This window comes from Rhinichthys klamathensis, unplaced genomic scaffold (genome assembly GCF_029890125.1).
Source record: "Rhinichthys klamathensis goyatoka isolate OS25496 unplaced genomic scaffold, OSU_Roscu_1.1 h1tg000093l_1, whole genome shotgun sequence".
NCBI lineage: Eukaryota > Metazoa > Chordata > Actinopteri > Cypriniformes > Leuciscidae > Rhinichthys > Rhinichthys klamathensis.
The window spans coordinates 4,004,531-4,017,077 of NW_026606632.1; the positions used below are offsets into that span (position 1 = coordinate 4,004,531).

Consider the following 12,547-nt stretch of genomic DNA (forward strand, 5'->3'; position numbering starts at 1 on the left):
TTTGAAAAGTGCACTTTTTAATAATCTCAAATTAAAAGTTTTAGTTTAAAGTACGTTTTAAATCATTTTGTTTTAAGAATCTTTTGTCATGCCTTAACCTGTTAAGCTTCAAGCCCATTTTTGAAAAATCCCCAGATATGGCATTCCCAAACTGAAACAGATACAGTTCATGAACCCTTTGTACTAAAAGCACAAGTAAGATCTCATTTGAAAGCTGACACCTGGAAGTTTATTGTAAATGTAGAATTAATTATTATCATAATGAAAAAAATAGTTATAAATAGCTTCAAAGTTTTGTAAAGTTATTATACATTTATTTTTATGAAACATCTTCATGAAAATAAAATTGAAGTTGGCATTGTAGCAATCTAGAAATGCACTGCAGCTAAAGCCACATGTCTGGCCATGTTATATTTAAAATTTGAAGATGATAAGTCTAAAACTCTGTATTTAGTTCAATGTTTTTCAAGATCATGTCATATGACTTTATTTTGATTAGACTGGTGTTTATTGTTTTCTTATAAGCATCTATTCAGTCTATTGCCTCTATTGTTTTGTGATGCAAAAACGAGCCCCATTCAGTCTCAGTCTCCCCTGCACATATTCACACCTCTCCAGCCAGTTTATTGCTCTAAATATGCTTTTCTTTTGTCTGCATTATAATCACTAACGACTAGCAATTCACACTGTTTCAATCCCTCATTTATTTTATAAAAGTTCTCACTTCACAGTGAAACTGTATCAAATGCCCTTTTTGAAAAACGAAACATTTCAGTAAGCATTCTTATTTAGAAAAAAATCATAAAAATTACACCGAAGTAAGGTAGCAGGTGCTCAGTACTAGCTAGCATGTTAGCTTAGCACACCATCAATACACGACAATTTATGAGAATAAAACTATGTTTGTTCTCCAAACTTACTTTATAGCGCAAGTCGAGTGTTTTAAATAACTTTCTGTAATCTGATTTGGCTTCAGATAAAAAAATCAGATAGAAAATATATTATTTTATTGTATTCTGCACAATTTGAAAGTCTATCTCGATTAGCATTACATTATACATATAATCAATTATTATGAAAATACCTGACATGACTCGAAGAACACAGGTAAATCAAATATCATTGCAATCATGTTTATTGTCTTCAAAACATCTTTATCTGCACTTTACAGCGATCTCGGATAGCTTTGTTGTGGCAGGACTTCCTGAATGTCACATGATTATGGCTCTTCTTCATGTGATCCATATATTATGGACTTCTGTTCAAACAGCGCCCTCACTTTCAGGATGAATTGATAACACAGTACAGAGTATACAGCGCTCAAAATGATTACATCGACGCATTTGGGTATAAATTCAATAAATATTATTCCTGTCTATAGAAGTCTAATGTAAAGCTATGAGAATCTATCAATATTTCTCCAAATCTGCACATGTTTGAGCTAAAAGCCCTGAGGGACGTTGTTTTGTCAAGCGCTGTCATGACGATCGCACGGGAGTTTTTTTCTGAATGAGACCGGCTGAGGCTCATAATTCATATTAAAGGTAACGACTCATTTTTTAATTTCATAACTCCTGACACAAATTAAGACATAACTGTCACTATAAGTTTCTCAGAATACAATAGTGGTCAAATACTGAATCTTGAGTCTTATATCTTTTTAATGATGTATAGTTTGTCAAGGTATAACATTAAATCTGATAGTATATTTGAACTAAATAAATAAAAAAACGCTTCAGTGCGCCGACGCTCTGGAGACGGTTAAGAGGTTAAAGAAGTACACCTGTTTTGATGTGTTGACTAACATAAAATAACTAGCTCCGTAATGCGACATACTGCTGATATTTACGCTACGCCATAACGCACTACACTACTTCTGACGTCATAAGTTGCGCTTTAGGCGTAAGTAGACTGTGTCCGTTTGGCCGGAAGCTAGAATTTTACTTTGTAACATGTTAAATATGAATATTTTTCTTACACAAACGCATCACATCGCTTCAGAAGGCCTTTATTAACGCCCCAGAGCCGTGTGGAGGACTTTTATGATGGATAGATGCACTTTTATGATGGATAGATGCACTTTTATGGACTTCAAAACAGACACAGCCATTCACTGCCATTGTAAAGCATACTAAATAACACTTAGCATACATACTAAAACACATGTAAAGTACTTGATATTAATTTTAACTGTAGTATGTTATTTTATGTTACATTTGAAGTCAATATATTTACAAAGAAACATTAGAAATGTGTAATTAAATATATATATTTAAATCAGTGCCGTCAAATCAATTCATCGTGATTAATCGCGATTAATCACATCTAACATAAAAGTTGGCTTATATAATATATGTATACTCACACACACACACATATATATATATATATATATATATATATATACACACAGATACATTATATAAACACAAACGTTTATGTTACAAATGATTAATCGTGATTAATCAGTTTGACAACACTCATTTAAATAGATGACATAAGTTATAACAGTAATGACATTAAAGTATATTTTAGCGATACCATAATTGCTTGTCAGTATATTTGGTAGTACACTTTAACCCTATTTCAATGACAATAGAAGTCACTCTTAAGTTAATCTAATTGCATGAACAAATTTGAACTATTACATATTTTAATTTACAGTAATTGTAAATAGCATGCATCTATTAGCATGCGTCTGAAAACATGTATATTATTTTAAAGCATATTATATCTATATTGAGTACTCGGTAACACTTTATTTTAAGGTGCTTGTAATAAGCAGTAATTAACAGTTAATAAGACACTTATAAGACCTTATAAGATGCATATAAGATGCATATAAGCATTAACTACTTCATATAAGGGTTAATTAAAGGTCCAGGCCCTGAAGAGATCAGGGAAACTACTCCCTCTTGGGAAGGTCAATTTTTAAGGGACTGGGAGTTTGTGTTACGATTTATGTTTGTTCGGCTGTTCTAAAAGTGCAATGTATTGATACTTGAGAAATTTATTTTTTAATTTAATTTATTTATTATAATTAGTTAATGCTTATATGCATCTTATATGCATCTTATAAGGTCTTATAAGTGTCTTATTAACTGTTAATTACTGCTTATTACAAGCACCTTAAAATAAAGTGTTACCGAGTACTCTTTGTAAAAGTTTGCTAACGTGTACTACTTTTTCAAAAGGGTTGTCAATTTTATTAGCTATGTTGACTATGAGATGCAAAGTGATCTTCTTCTAGGGGACGCTTGATGGTTTAAAACTCCTCCACTGAACAAGTGCTTTCTATATTTTGCTACAACAGCAGTCTGGAAAATAATTTCTTAATGTAAATATAATTTTTAAATAAAACAAATATGTACAATAAATACTGTATAATCAAATCAAAAATAATTCAACTAATAATAACACCTAGAAACTGTATTAAACATTCAATTGAAAATACTCATTATTATTATTTAGACATATCATATCCAACCAGCCAGTGACAACATCCCAATCTCTAAATCCTGCTTATCTTCACAAACCCTGTGCATACTAATGCCTTATTCACAGGTGTGTAGTGTGCTGGAGAGTCTGGAGCAGGAGTACCGCCGAGATGAGGACTGGTGTGGAGCTCATGATAAACTGGGATCTTCAGCAGAGACGGATCATGTTCTGCCTCTCATCAGCAAACACCTGGAGCAGAAAGAGGCTTTTCTCAAGGTCACTACTCTTACAGAACCAACAGCCATCTCTTTATCAGGCTCACACAAGCCCAGATGAATCTACCAACTTCATAATAACAATCGCAGAAGTCTCTCCTGCACAATTTATAGGGACCTTTAGATCAAAAGCTTTCTAGGATCATGAGAAATAAATTCGGTCTAAACTTTTGACTTTTGTTATGTGAGGGTCTGTTTTGAATCTGTAAAGTCTGCTGTGTTTTCTCAGGCATGTACTCTGGCCAGGCGAAATGCTGAGGTTTTCCTGAAATACATCCATCGAAATAACGTCAGCACTCAGGGGTCATCCACCAACACCCGCGGTCCTGAGCAACAGGTCAAAGGTCAGAGCTTGCACTCTGTGTTGTCACATTTAATTATGTCTTAATCAGATCTGATATGTTAAGTAGTTGTTTTAGCTTCGAATTTATTCTTTTCTCTCACAAAACACTCTTTGTTTGTCCAGTCATTCGTTTATTCATGTTAAGCATTTGTCATGTGTTTGTACAGCCATCCTGAACGAACTGCTACAGAGGGAAAACAGGGTTCTGCATTTCTGGACCATGAAGAAGCGGTGTTTGGATCAGTGTCAGCAGTATGTGGTGTTTGAACACAGTGCCAAACAGGTGACAACACTGAACTAAACTCGTATTTGTGTATGTGTGTGTGTTAATATACTCCTATGACTGCATTATTTTGGTGTGTTTGTGTTGTACTTTTGAGGGCATGCATGTTTTGTGCTCTGTAAATGTGTGAGTTTTTGTTGTTAGTATGTTTTACGATGAAAGAATGCTCCTGAAAAGGAAAGAAGAGATAATGGCCCTCATTTATCATTCTTGCGTAGAAACGGGCGGATATGTTGGTGTAAGATTATGCTTACACTCCTCTCACCGCCTGATTTATGAAGCTGTGCGTACCTTTGAAATCCAGGTGTACGCAATACCTGCCCTTGATAAATGCCAAACGATCGTCATTAGAATAACACGCCCCTATATATTCAAGTATCCGCTTCCCCCACGCCCTCATTTTACGCCATGGACTCACGGAAGACGGCAAAGAGAAGACACTTCTCCGACGTGGAGATCGAGACCATCACCATCATGAAAAATTATTATTAAATCAAACAACAATATTGTTGATGATAAATTCAAAGTTAATTGTATTTTTTTTCAAAACGCTATAAATCCATCCATTTTTTGTCAAAAAAACAAACAAACAAAAAAACAACAACAAGAGAACATCCAACATATAATCAGGGACTCATACTATAAATGAATATAAATTAAATAAGTGCAACTGCATGAAATAAATAAAAGCCAAACAAAATAAATTAAATAGTAAAAATAAAATAAATATTTCCAATGTCACGTTCCAATATTGTCCACCACATAAAACAAATAATTTAAAAATAACACACAAATACAGTCCTTAAATACAACAATATTAAAAATACATTCAAATCATTTAGTAACACATTTAGGCTAATAGTCATTCGTGCCGAACTTGAAAAAAGTAATGATAACAATATTCAGGCCTACTATTAGGCTACGTGTTGTAGCCATTAACTAAGTGCATTTAGTTTCATATTTGTTAAAAAATTATAATGTTATTTTTTCCCCATCTATGTTGATTATGAAAAGTGAACATAGGCTAAGATAGGATGCGCAATATATCGGGAGACATGCTCAGACATGATTTTGGCCACTTAATTAAGTTTTGTTTTGTAGAAAGCCTTTCTTTAAAGTGAATTTTGTTTTGTATAAATTGTATCTTAATTTTAATATTTTTTTCATCAACCAATTGCCTGGATTTAATAAATAAGAAGCAAATAGCAGACAATATAATCACGAGTCATGACTTGGAGCAATGTTCCCTCAAATTTTTTTTCTTGCTGAGCAAAACTTTTATTCTATTGGGCGGACATTTTTCGCCACCTGAGCAAAAATATTCTTTATACCTGACCTGTACAGCATACGTAGAAACACAATGGTTTCAACATTCAGTTGTAACTATTAACTTGAATGTGCCATTTCTATGTTATTTGACCCTTGATGTAACTTATTGGTATTAAATCATATTTTCGAAAAACAAGCTTCTTAACAAATTAAGAAGTCACTAAATGAAGCACATTTTAGGTTACCTGATTTTTTTTTTTTTTTTACAGTGCTGTTAACTGTACAGTCTTTAGCAAGAAATCCTATGAAAAATAATTTACAAAATCTTCTGCAGGACAGTTCAATTCTTTACAATAATAGAATATAGTATGGAAGAAAATTAAGCTGTTACACTGAGATGGTTTGGGAAAACCATAAAGTGTTTTTGTACAGTGAATTAATTGTGTACAGGAAGCATTAAATCATCAAAGTTAAATGATTGTTTATTGCTTATGAATTTCCAATATTTTCTTTAGCAGGGGGTTTCAAACCTTTTAATGGCAAGGAGCCCTAAACAATACCCTTGTGAGATTCTTTATTTAGGATTATAATATAATAAAATATAGGCCTAATATAATATAATATAAAAAAACGAATTGAAGTATTTGAAGTGATATAATATATCAGTTTAAATGCTTAAATTTGTTTACATATTATATTATTATAATATGAAAACAAAGCATTTAAATAGATCTAATAGCTAAATATTTTCAAGAAAAGTGAATATAATCTAATCTTTTATAATCTAACCATCCCTGAAACTCCCCCACACACACAACAACATCTATTTAATCTAATGATGTATTTTGAGTTTGCACGCGGGTGGGTGTGTATTGTTACCGTTCTGTGTCCATCAACCGTTATTTCCACCACTTTAATCAAACCACTCTTCTTTAAAACATTATGATGTGGCTTTATTTCACATGTCTTTGCGTTTCTCGTTGCCTCTCGTATTGAGCTATTTGGTCCGCACACACGACCCACTGCCAATCACACGCGCTCACATCATCTTTCTATGAAACCTGTAAACTGCATTCACCAGTTTTCACTCTATAGCGGTTGACCAGAGCACTGCAATTATTTCTCACTTAGACTACAATCAAATGGATTTCCCCACACATTTCGCGTCAGTCATCTGCGTGGCATTTTATTCTTTTCTGCGCGCCGCCGCTTCAGAAGTGCGCGGCCGAGGCATCAGAAGTGCGCGGCCGCGCACGCGCGCAGCTTAGAGGGAACATTGACTTGGAGGCGCGGGCGCTGTCCCTTGCATTGCATGTGAACTGGGGCGCATCTCATCACAAATTAAACGAAACTCAGTATATGCCTCACAGACATGAGAAATATATCTATAAAGAAAGCTTGAAATGTCTTTAAACGAAACAATTATAAACGAAAAGAAATAGGATACTCTCTCTATAGGCGCGTTCACTACGGAGATGGTGATCATCAATTTCGTCTTTGCAGACACAACACTAGTTTATTAATAGAAATAAAATACAAATTTATTTTTTAAAAATTGGGGAAAAGAGCTCCTCATATCTTTTAGTTTGTCAGTGCGTTTTGTGGTGTTAGGAATTGTTTTTCTGCGCATTTCCGCACTAACTCAAAACGTGCGTACATGTACACCACCTCCTGACCTGGCGTAGGATTTGAGCGTGCCGTACGCCAACGTCCATATTGATAAATATCAAAGTCACCGTGGTTTTGGGTGTACGCCAGGTGTACGCTGGAAATTTGGTGTACGCACTTTTGATAAATGAGGGCCAATGTATCTTCAATTTTTTGATTTTAGTAGAAAGCTGTTGAAAATAGTGTGTCACGTCTGGGCAGGCAATGAAGAAAAGATCTAAATGCAGCTCTTTTTTTGTTAATAAGATAATGAACACAATAGCAGAGATCACAGGGCAAACACTTGGCAGGAAAAACAACACAAAACAAACAACTGAACACTTATATACACGGCATAGCTAATCAACAGAACTAGAGACAGGTGCTTAACATAATCAGTAACCATGGAAACAAACTAGGATTGGGACGACGGGCAAACAGGAACAGAACAGAACCAAACCAAAACACACTGAAACTAACATACCCTGACACAGTGCTGCAATACATTTTACATAAGTTTCATAACAAAATAGGGATGTCAATCAGTTATTTAAATTGGAATGATTAGAATTTGCTAATTAATCAGATTCATATCATTTAATGAGATATACATCAATATTTGCTGAGCAAAGCCCCCAAATTAAGACAATTTACATTCATTTTGTTCACAAAGACATTACATTATTGTAGCTGAAATAAGCATTACAGTATATAGACGTTACAAAAAGAGACGTTTATTTATTTAACTGTTTTATTTTCGTATCATCAAGTCTATCACTGGCCTGCAGTCCACAGCAATTCAGTTTATCAGTCTATCCAATGTAGACCTTTTATACAGGACACATTCTTGTAATCTGTATGCAATCATTTTTAATAATTGGTCACATGTGTTAAACAGCAAAGTACAGAGTTGTTCTTCATTGACATGCACAATGAATGCCGTGTTTTTAAGACTGCGAGACACAAAGTTACACACTGTGTCAAATTAAAAGTAGTTCAGCTTTTAGACGTGTTTTAAGACATCTGCATTCTTTTCTATCGTGTTGTGCTCTATCTAGCAGTATTTGAACACAACAATATGACTCCTTACTAACTGCAGAATTTGCTAATTATATTCAAGGATGAATTGTTAATTTGCTTAAATGTAGCATTTGTATAATTAGTGTACCAAATTAACATTGAATTGACAGCCTTAAAAATGCTAGTGAAATTATATGTAAATTATATAGTCAAATTATTTATATGATTGTGAATTTATACTAATTATAATCTAGAAAGTAGATTAGATGGAAGCTTGTTTCTGCCATGGAGTAAAAAAATGTAAGTTAAATGCGATTTTTAATCTCACAATTTTGACATTTTCTTGCAATTGCGAGTTTATATCTGACTGAATTCTGACATTTTTTCTCACAATTGTGAGTTAAAAAATCAGAAGTATGAGATATAAACTGCCAATTGCGGGGAAAAAAAGACCTTTTTGTTTTTTTATTCTGTGGTGGAAACAAACTTTCATACTTATTAAAAAAAAAAAATCCAAACATTTCCTAAATAAATTATTTAAAAAAAGTTTTGTAACAAATAAGTTGCATATGTGGCCAAAGTACATTTTCACACTCCCAATTTAATTGCGTGTTATAAAGTCAGAATTGCGAGATATAAACATGTAAATTCTGAATTGCGAGTTTAAGTTTATATCTTGCAATTGCAAGTTTATATCTCACAATTCTGACTTCATATCTGATTATAACACACAATTGCGACTTTATATCACGCAATTTTGACTTTATTACTCGCAATTGCGACTTTATATCATGCAATTTTGAGATAAAAAGTCAGAATTGCGAGATGTAAACTCGCAATTGTGAGAAAATCACAAGTCAGAATTGTGAGATAAAAAGTTGCAATTACCTTTTTTATTTTTTATTCTGTGGCCGTTTTATTCTTCCATAGTTTAGTGTTACCACCTTCCCGTAGTCATAACTCAATAATTAATAACTATAAAAATATTAATTTTGAATAAAAAACATTAAGCTCTGAAATGTATGGAAGCCATTCCTTCATTACATTCAAATAATTTGTTCAGACATTCACTTTTTAGAATATACTCACCAAGTCTTAATTGTGTTTGTGAATGTTTTGGTGTGTTTGAATCCCGGACCTCACATTGACAGAGACTGAGTGGTGTGTTGAATCGCATGATTTGATGGAGTCTGTCTGTGTCTGTGTCAGGCACTCGAGTGGATACAGGAGGCAGGAGAGGTCTATCTCACCACTCACACGTCCCCCGGAGACTCTGTGGAGAAATCTCAGGAGCTGCTGAAAGAATATGATGAATTCCGCATCTCTGCCAAGGTACAGAGACACACGCACTTCCCCTCACCTCTTTCTCGTCCATTTCATGTTAGTCTCTAATGTGTGTCGCATACGTCCACGTGAACTCTCTCTGAGGGACATTTATAAATGCATCTTGTTACTCTACATGATAGCATAATGTTCACGTGTGATGCAGCAAACTAAGGACAAAGTGAAGATGCTGATCCAGCTGGCAGATAATTTCGTGGAGAAGGGACACATGCACGTCACGGAGCTGAAGAAGTGTGTGACGGCAGTGGACAAGCGCTACAGAGACTTCTCCCTGCGCATGGGCAAATACCGCTGCAGTCTGGAGAGCGCGCTGGGCATCAGCTCGGAGGTACTGGACCTATACAGCGCTCATTACACCTTCCTAACGACGCTTTACCTCATTCAAATGTATAATTAACGTGGATTTTATTTTCTGATTGTGTGTGTGTGTTTCAGGATAATAAGGATCTGGAGTTGGATATTATCCCAGCCAGTTTGACCGACCCAGAGGTCAAACTGCGTGACCCCAACCATGAGGTGAACGAGGAAAAGAGGAAATCAGCCCGGAAGAAAGAGTGAGTGATCACACACCGCCTCCAGCCAGCAGTTCCACACACACTTCACAAGTCCAGACCCTTAAAATCCACATATATACTCCATCTCTGGTTTGTTTTGTTGCAGGTTTATTATAGCAGAGCTGTTACAGACAGAAAAGGCTTATGTGAGGGACATACATGAATGTTTAGAGGTAAGTGTTTCTGTTTTATTAATGATAATAAGTCAATAATTTTATCCCTTTATACTCATCTTTGATCACCAAAATGACATATTTAAAAGTTTTTTCCTTGAAAAAAATGTCTTTGCGCCTTAAAATAGCTTGAATGTAACTCGACACCCTTGCCTCATTTAGTATACGCGGTTCTATGAATATGCAAATGAGCCCCGCCTCCACTCACTCGCTCCAGCTCAGAGATCCACTCGTTGACGATCACACATTGATCTGATTGGTTACAAGGTAGTTTGTGACATCAGAAACACCAGCGATTTCAAACCGTGTTTTTGAGACTGTCTTTGGTTCGCTGCAGTTTTAAGGAGAAAATACTCAGCAATGCTGTCGACTTATGAACTTACACATGCTTTGTCTTAAAGCAAATTAAAACACCACATAGACATATAAACAACATTAAAAACTTGATTTTTACCACAGTGGGACCAGATTTACTAACAGCTTGTGCCAACACAAACCCTATTTTGGTGTTCAAAACTACTGTCAGGATTTACTAAAGACACCCAGTGAAAAACAAGCGCTGAAAAGGCGTGAACAGTGATAGTTTTGCGGCTAAACTTATTGCATATGCATTTGTAGGAGTTTCCCTTTCAGATGCAAAACTTAGTATTTAAATGAATCATGTAAGGTGACTCACCTCATTAATTTTCTGGTGTTTGACCCATTATTTTTTAGCGCCCAAAAAAAGCATGTCTTAAACCAGTCGCTAATTTGCGCTGCTCTTGGTAGATTGCGTTGGTCATTATGGAAATGATCTTTAATTTGTGTGTCTTTAACTTTCCACTCCCGTCGGCGCTTTTATGGGATTGTGCTAATTTACCCTGTTTAGTAAATCTGTTCATCGTGTGTTCATCAGGCTCGGCTTTATTCTCAGTAGGTACTGAGTGAACTGGGATGGAGTTTTCTCTGCATAGTAAATCAAACTCCCTTATTTCAAAAGAACAAGTTAATCCAGTTTTCCTTGAGATTACACAGTAGGACGCCAAAGGTCTTTACTGTGCTGTGAACGTACTGTACATAGAGATACTGCATTCCAATGATGGTTGACATGTCATTTCCTGTGTTATTTTATTTATTAGACATATTTGTGGGAGATGACCAATGGTGTCGAGGAGATCCCTTCAGGAATCGCCAACAAAGAGCACATCATTTTCGGAAACATTCAGGAGATTTATGACTTTCACAACAAGTGAGTTTATCTCATTAAATCAAATATTAATTACATTATTAGGCCATAAGCCATCAAGCTTTTTATCATCGTATATATACACAGTTTTCATATTTGTATGCAGATGAAAGAAGTGAATAATATGCTTTCCAATTAAAATGAAACATATGCAAATGATGTATCCCATGTGATATGGGAATGTAGTGATTATGATTCATTTGCATGTTGTTTTGTTTGTGTCGTAGTATATTCCTGAAAGAGCTGATCAATTATGAGCAGTTACCCGAGGATGTGGGCCATTGCTTTGTTACATGGGTGAGTGTTTTTCACACTCAATTCATTCGGGAAAGGATTTATGTCGCTGTGCACCGAACTTTTTCTTATTTCTAAAGACAATTTTATATAAACTGTGTATGTATGTATGTATTTAAATAAATAAATACAGTAAATTGTGCATAATTACAACCAACTAACCCTAAATCAAAACCAAGCCCTAGTATGTTTGTTATTTAATATTAATCAGAGTCAGTGCTTATTTGTATAATTAGACTGTAACATTGAGATCTTAAAATAAAATGTAACCTCATCCATTCATACATTCGTTCATTTATTAATTAATTCATGTATTCATTCATTCATTTTATTGTATTTTATTGCTGCCCATATGCACCAATTATTAAGACAGATTTACAATATTCAGACCAGCTAAATGGTTTTTATCAGAGACAGACATGCTATTTATAGACAGACATCTAATTATAACAGACATGCTATATTGGTCGATGAACATTGTGAATATTCACTGGAATTAGATATGGCAGATTTTTTCTGTTTGTCTTTGATATGCTAAATTTAAGATTGTGTTTGTGTTTCAGGCTGACAAGTTTAATATTTATGTGACGTACTGCAAAAACAAACCAGATTCCAGTCAGCTCATCCTGGAGCATGCTGGGAGTTTTTTTGACGTGAGTACACATCGTTTTCTAAATCATTT

General features: G+C 34.6%; 1 protein-coding gene across 1 annotated transcript in view; it reads left to right on the forward strand.

Annotated features, from left to right (window-relative positions):
* LOC130086066 (kalirin) overlaps positions 1–12,547 on the forward strand; it is a gene marked incomplete at its 3' end in the record, with an annotated part of 206,423 nt that overhangs the window by 185,197 nt on the left and 8,679 nt on the right. Inside the window, exons 18-27 of the mRNA XM_056252176.1 lie at positions 3,565–3,714; positions 3,943–4,057; positions 4,224–4,339; positions 9,485–9,607; positions 9,765–9,947; positions 10,055–10,173; positions 10,280–10,346; positions 11,465–11,574; positions 11,799–11,868; positions 12,429–12,518. Coding sequence (XP_056108151.1) covers positions 3,565–3,714; positions 3,943–4,057; positions 4,224–4,339; positions 9,485–9,607; positions 9,765–9,947; positions 10,055–10,173; positions 10,280–10,346; positions 11,465–11,574; positions 11,799–11,868; positions 12,429–12,518 — 1,143 coding nt within the window. The remainder of the gene's footprint in view (positions 1–3,564; positions 3,715–3,942; positions 4,058–4,223; positions 4,340–9,484; positions 9,608–9,764; positions 9,948–10,054; positions 10,174–10,279; positions 10,347–11,464; positions 11,575–11,798; positions 11,869–12,428; positions 12,519–12,547) is intronic.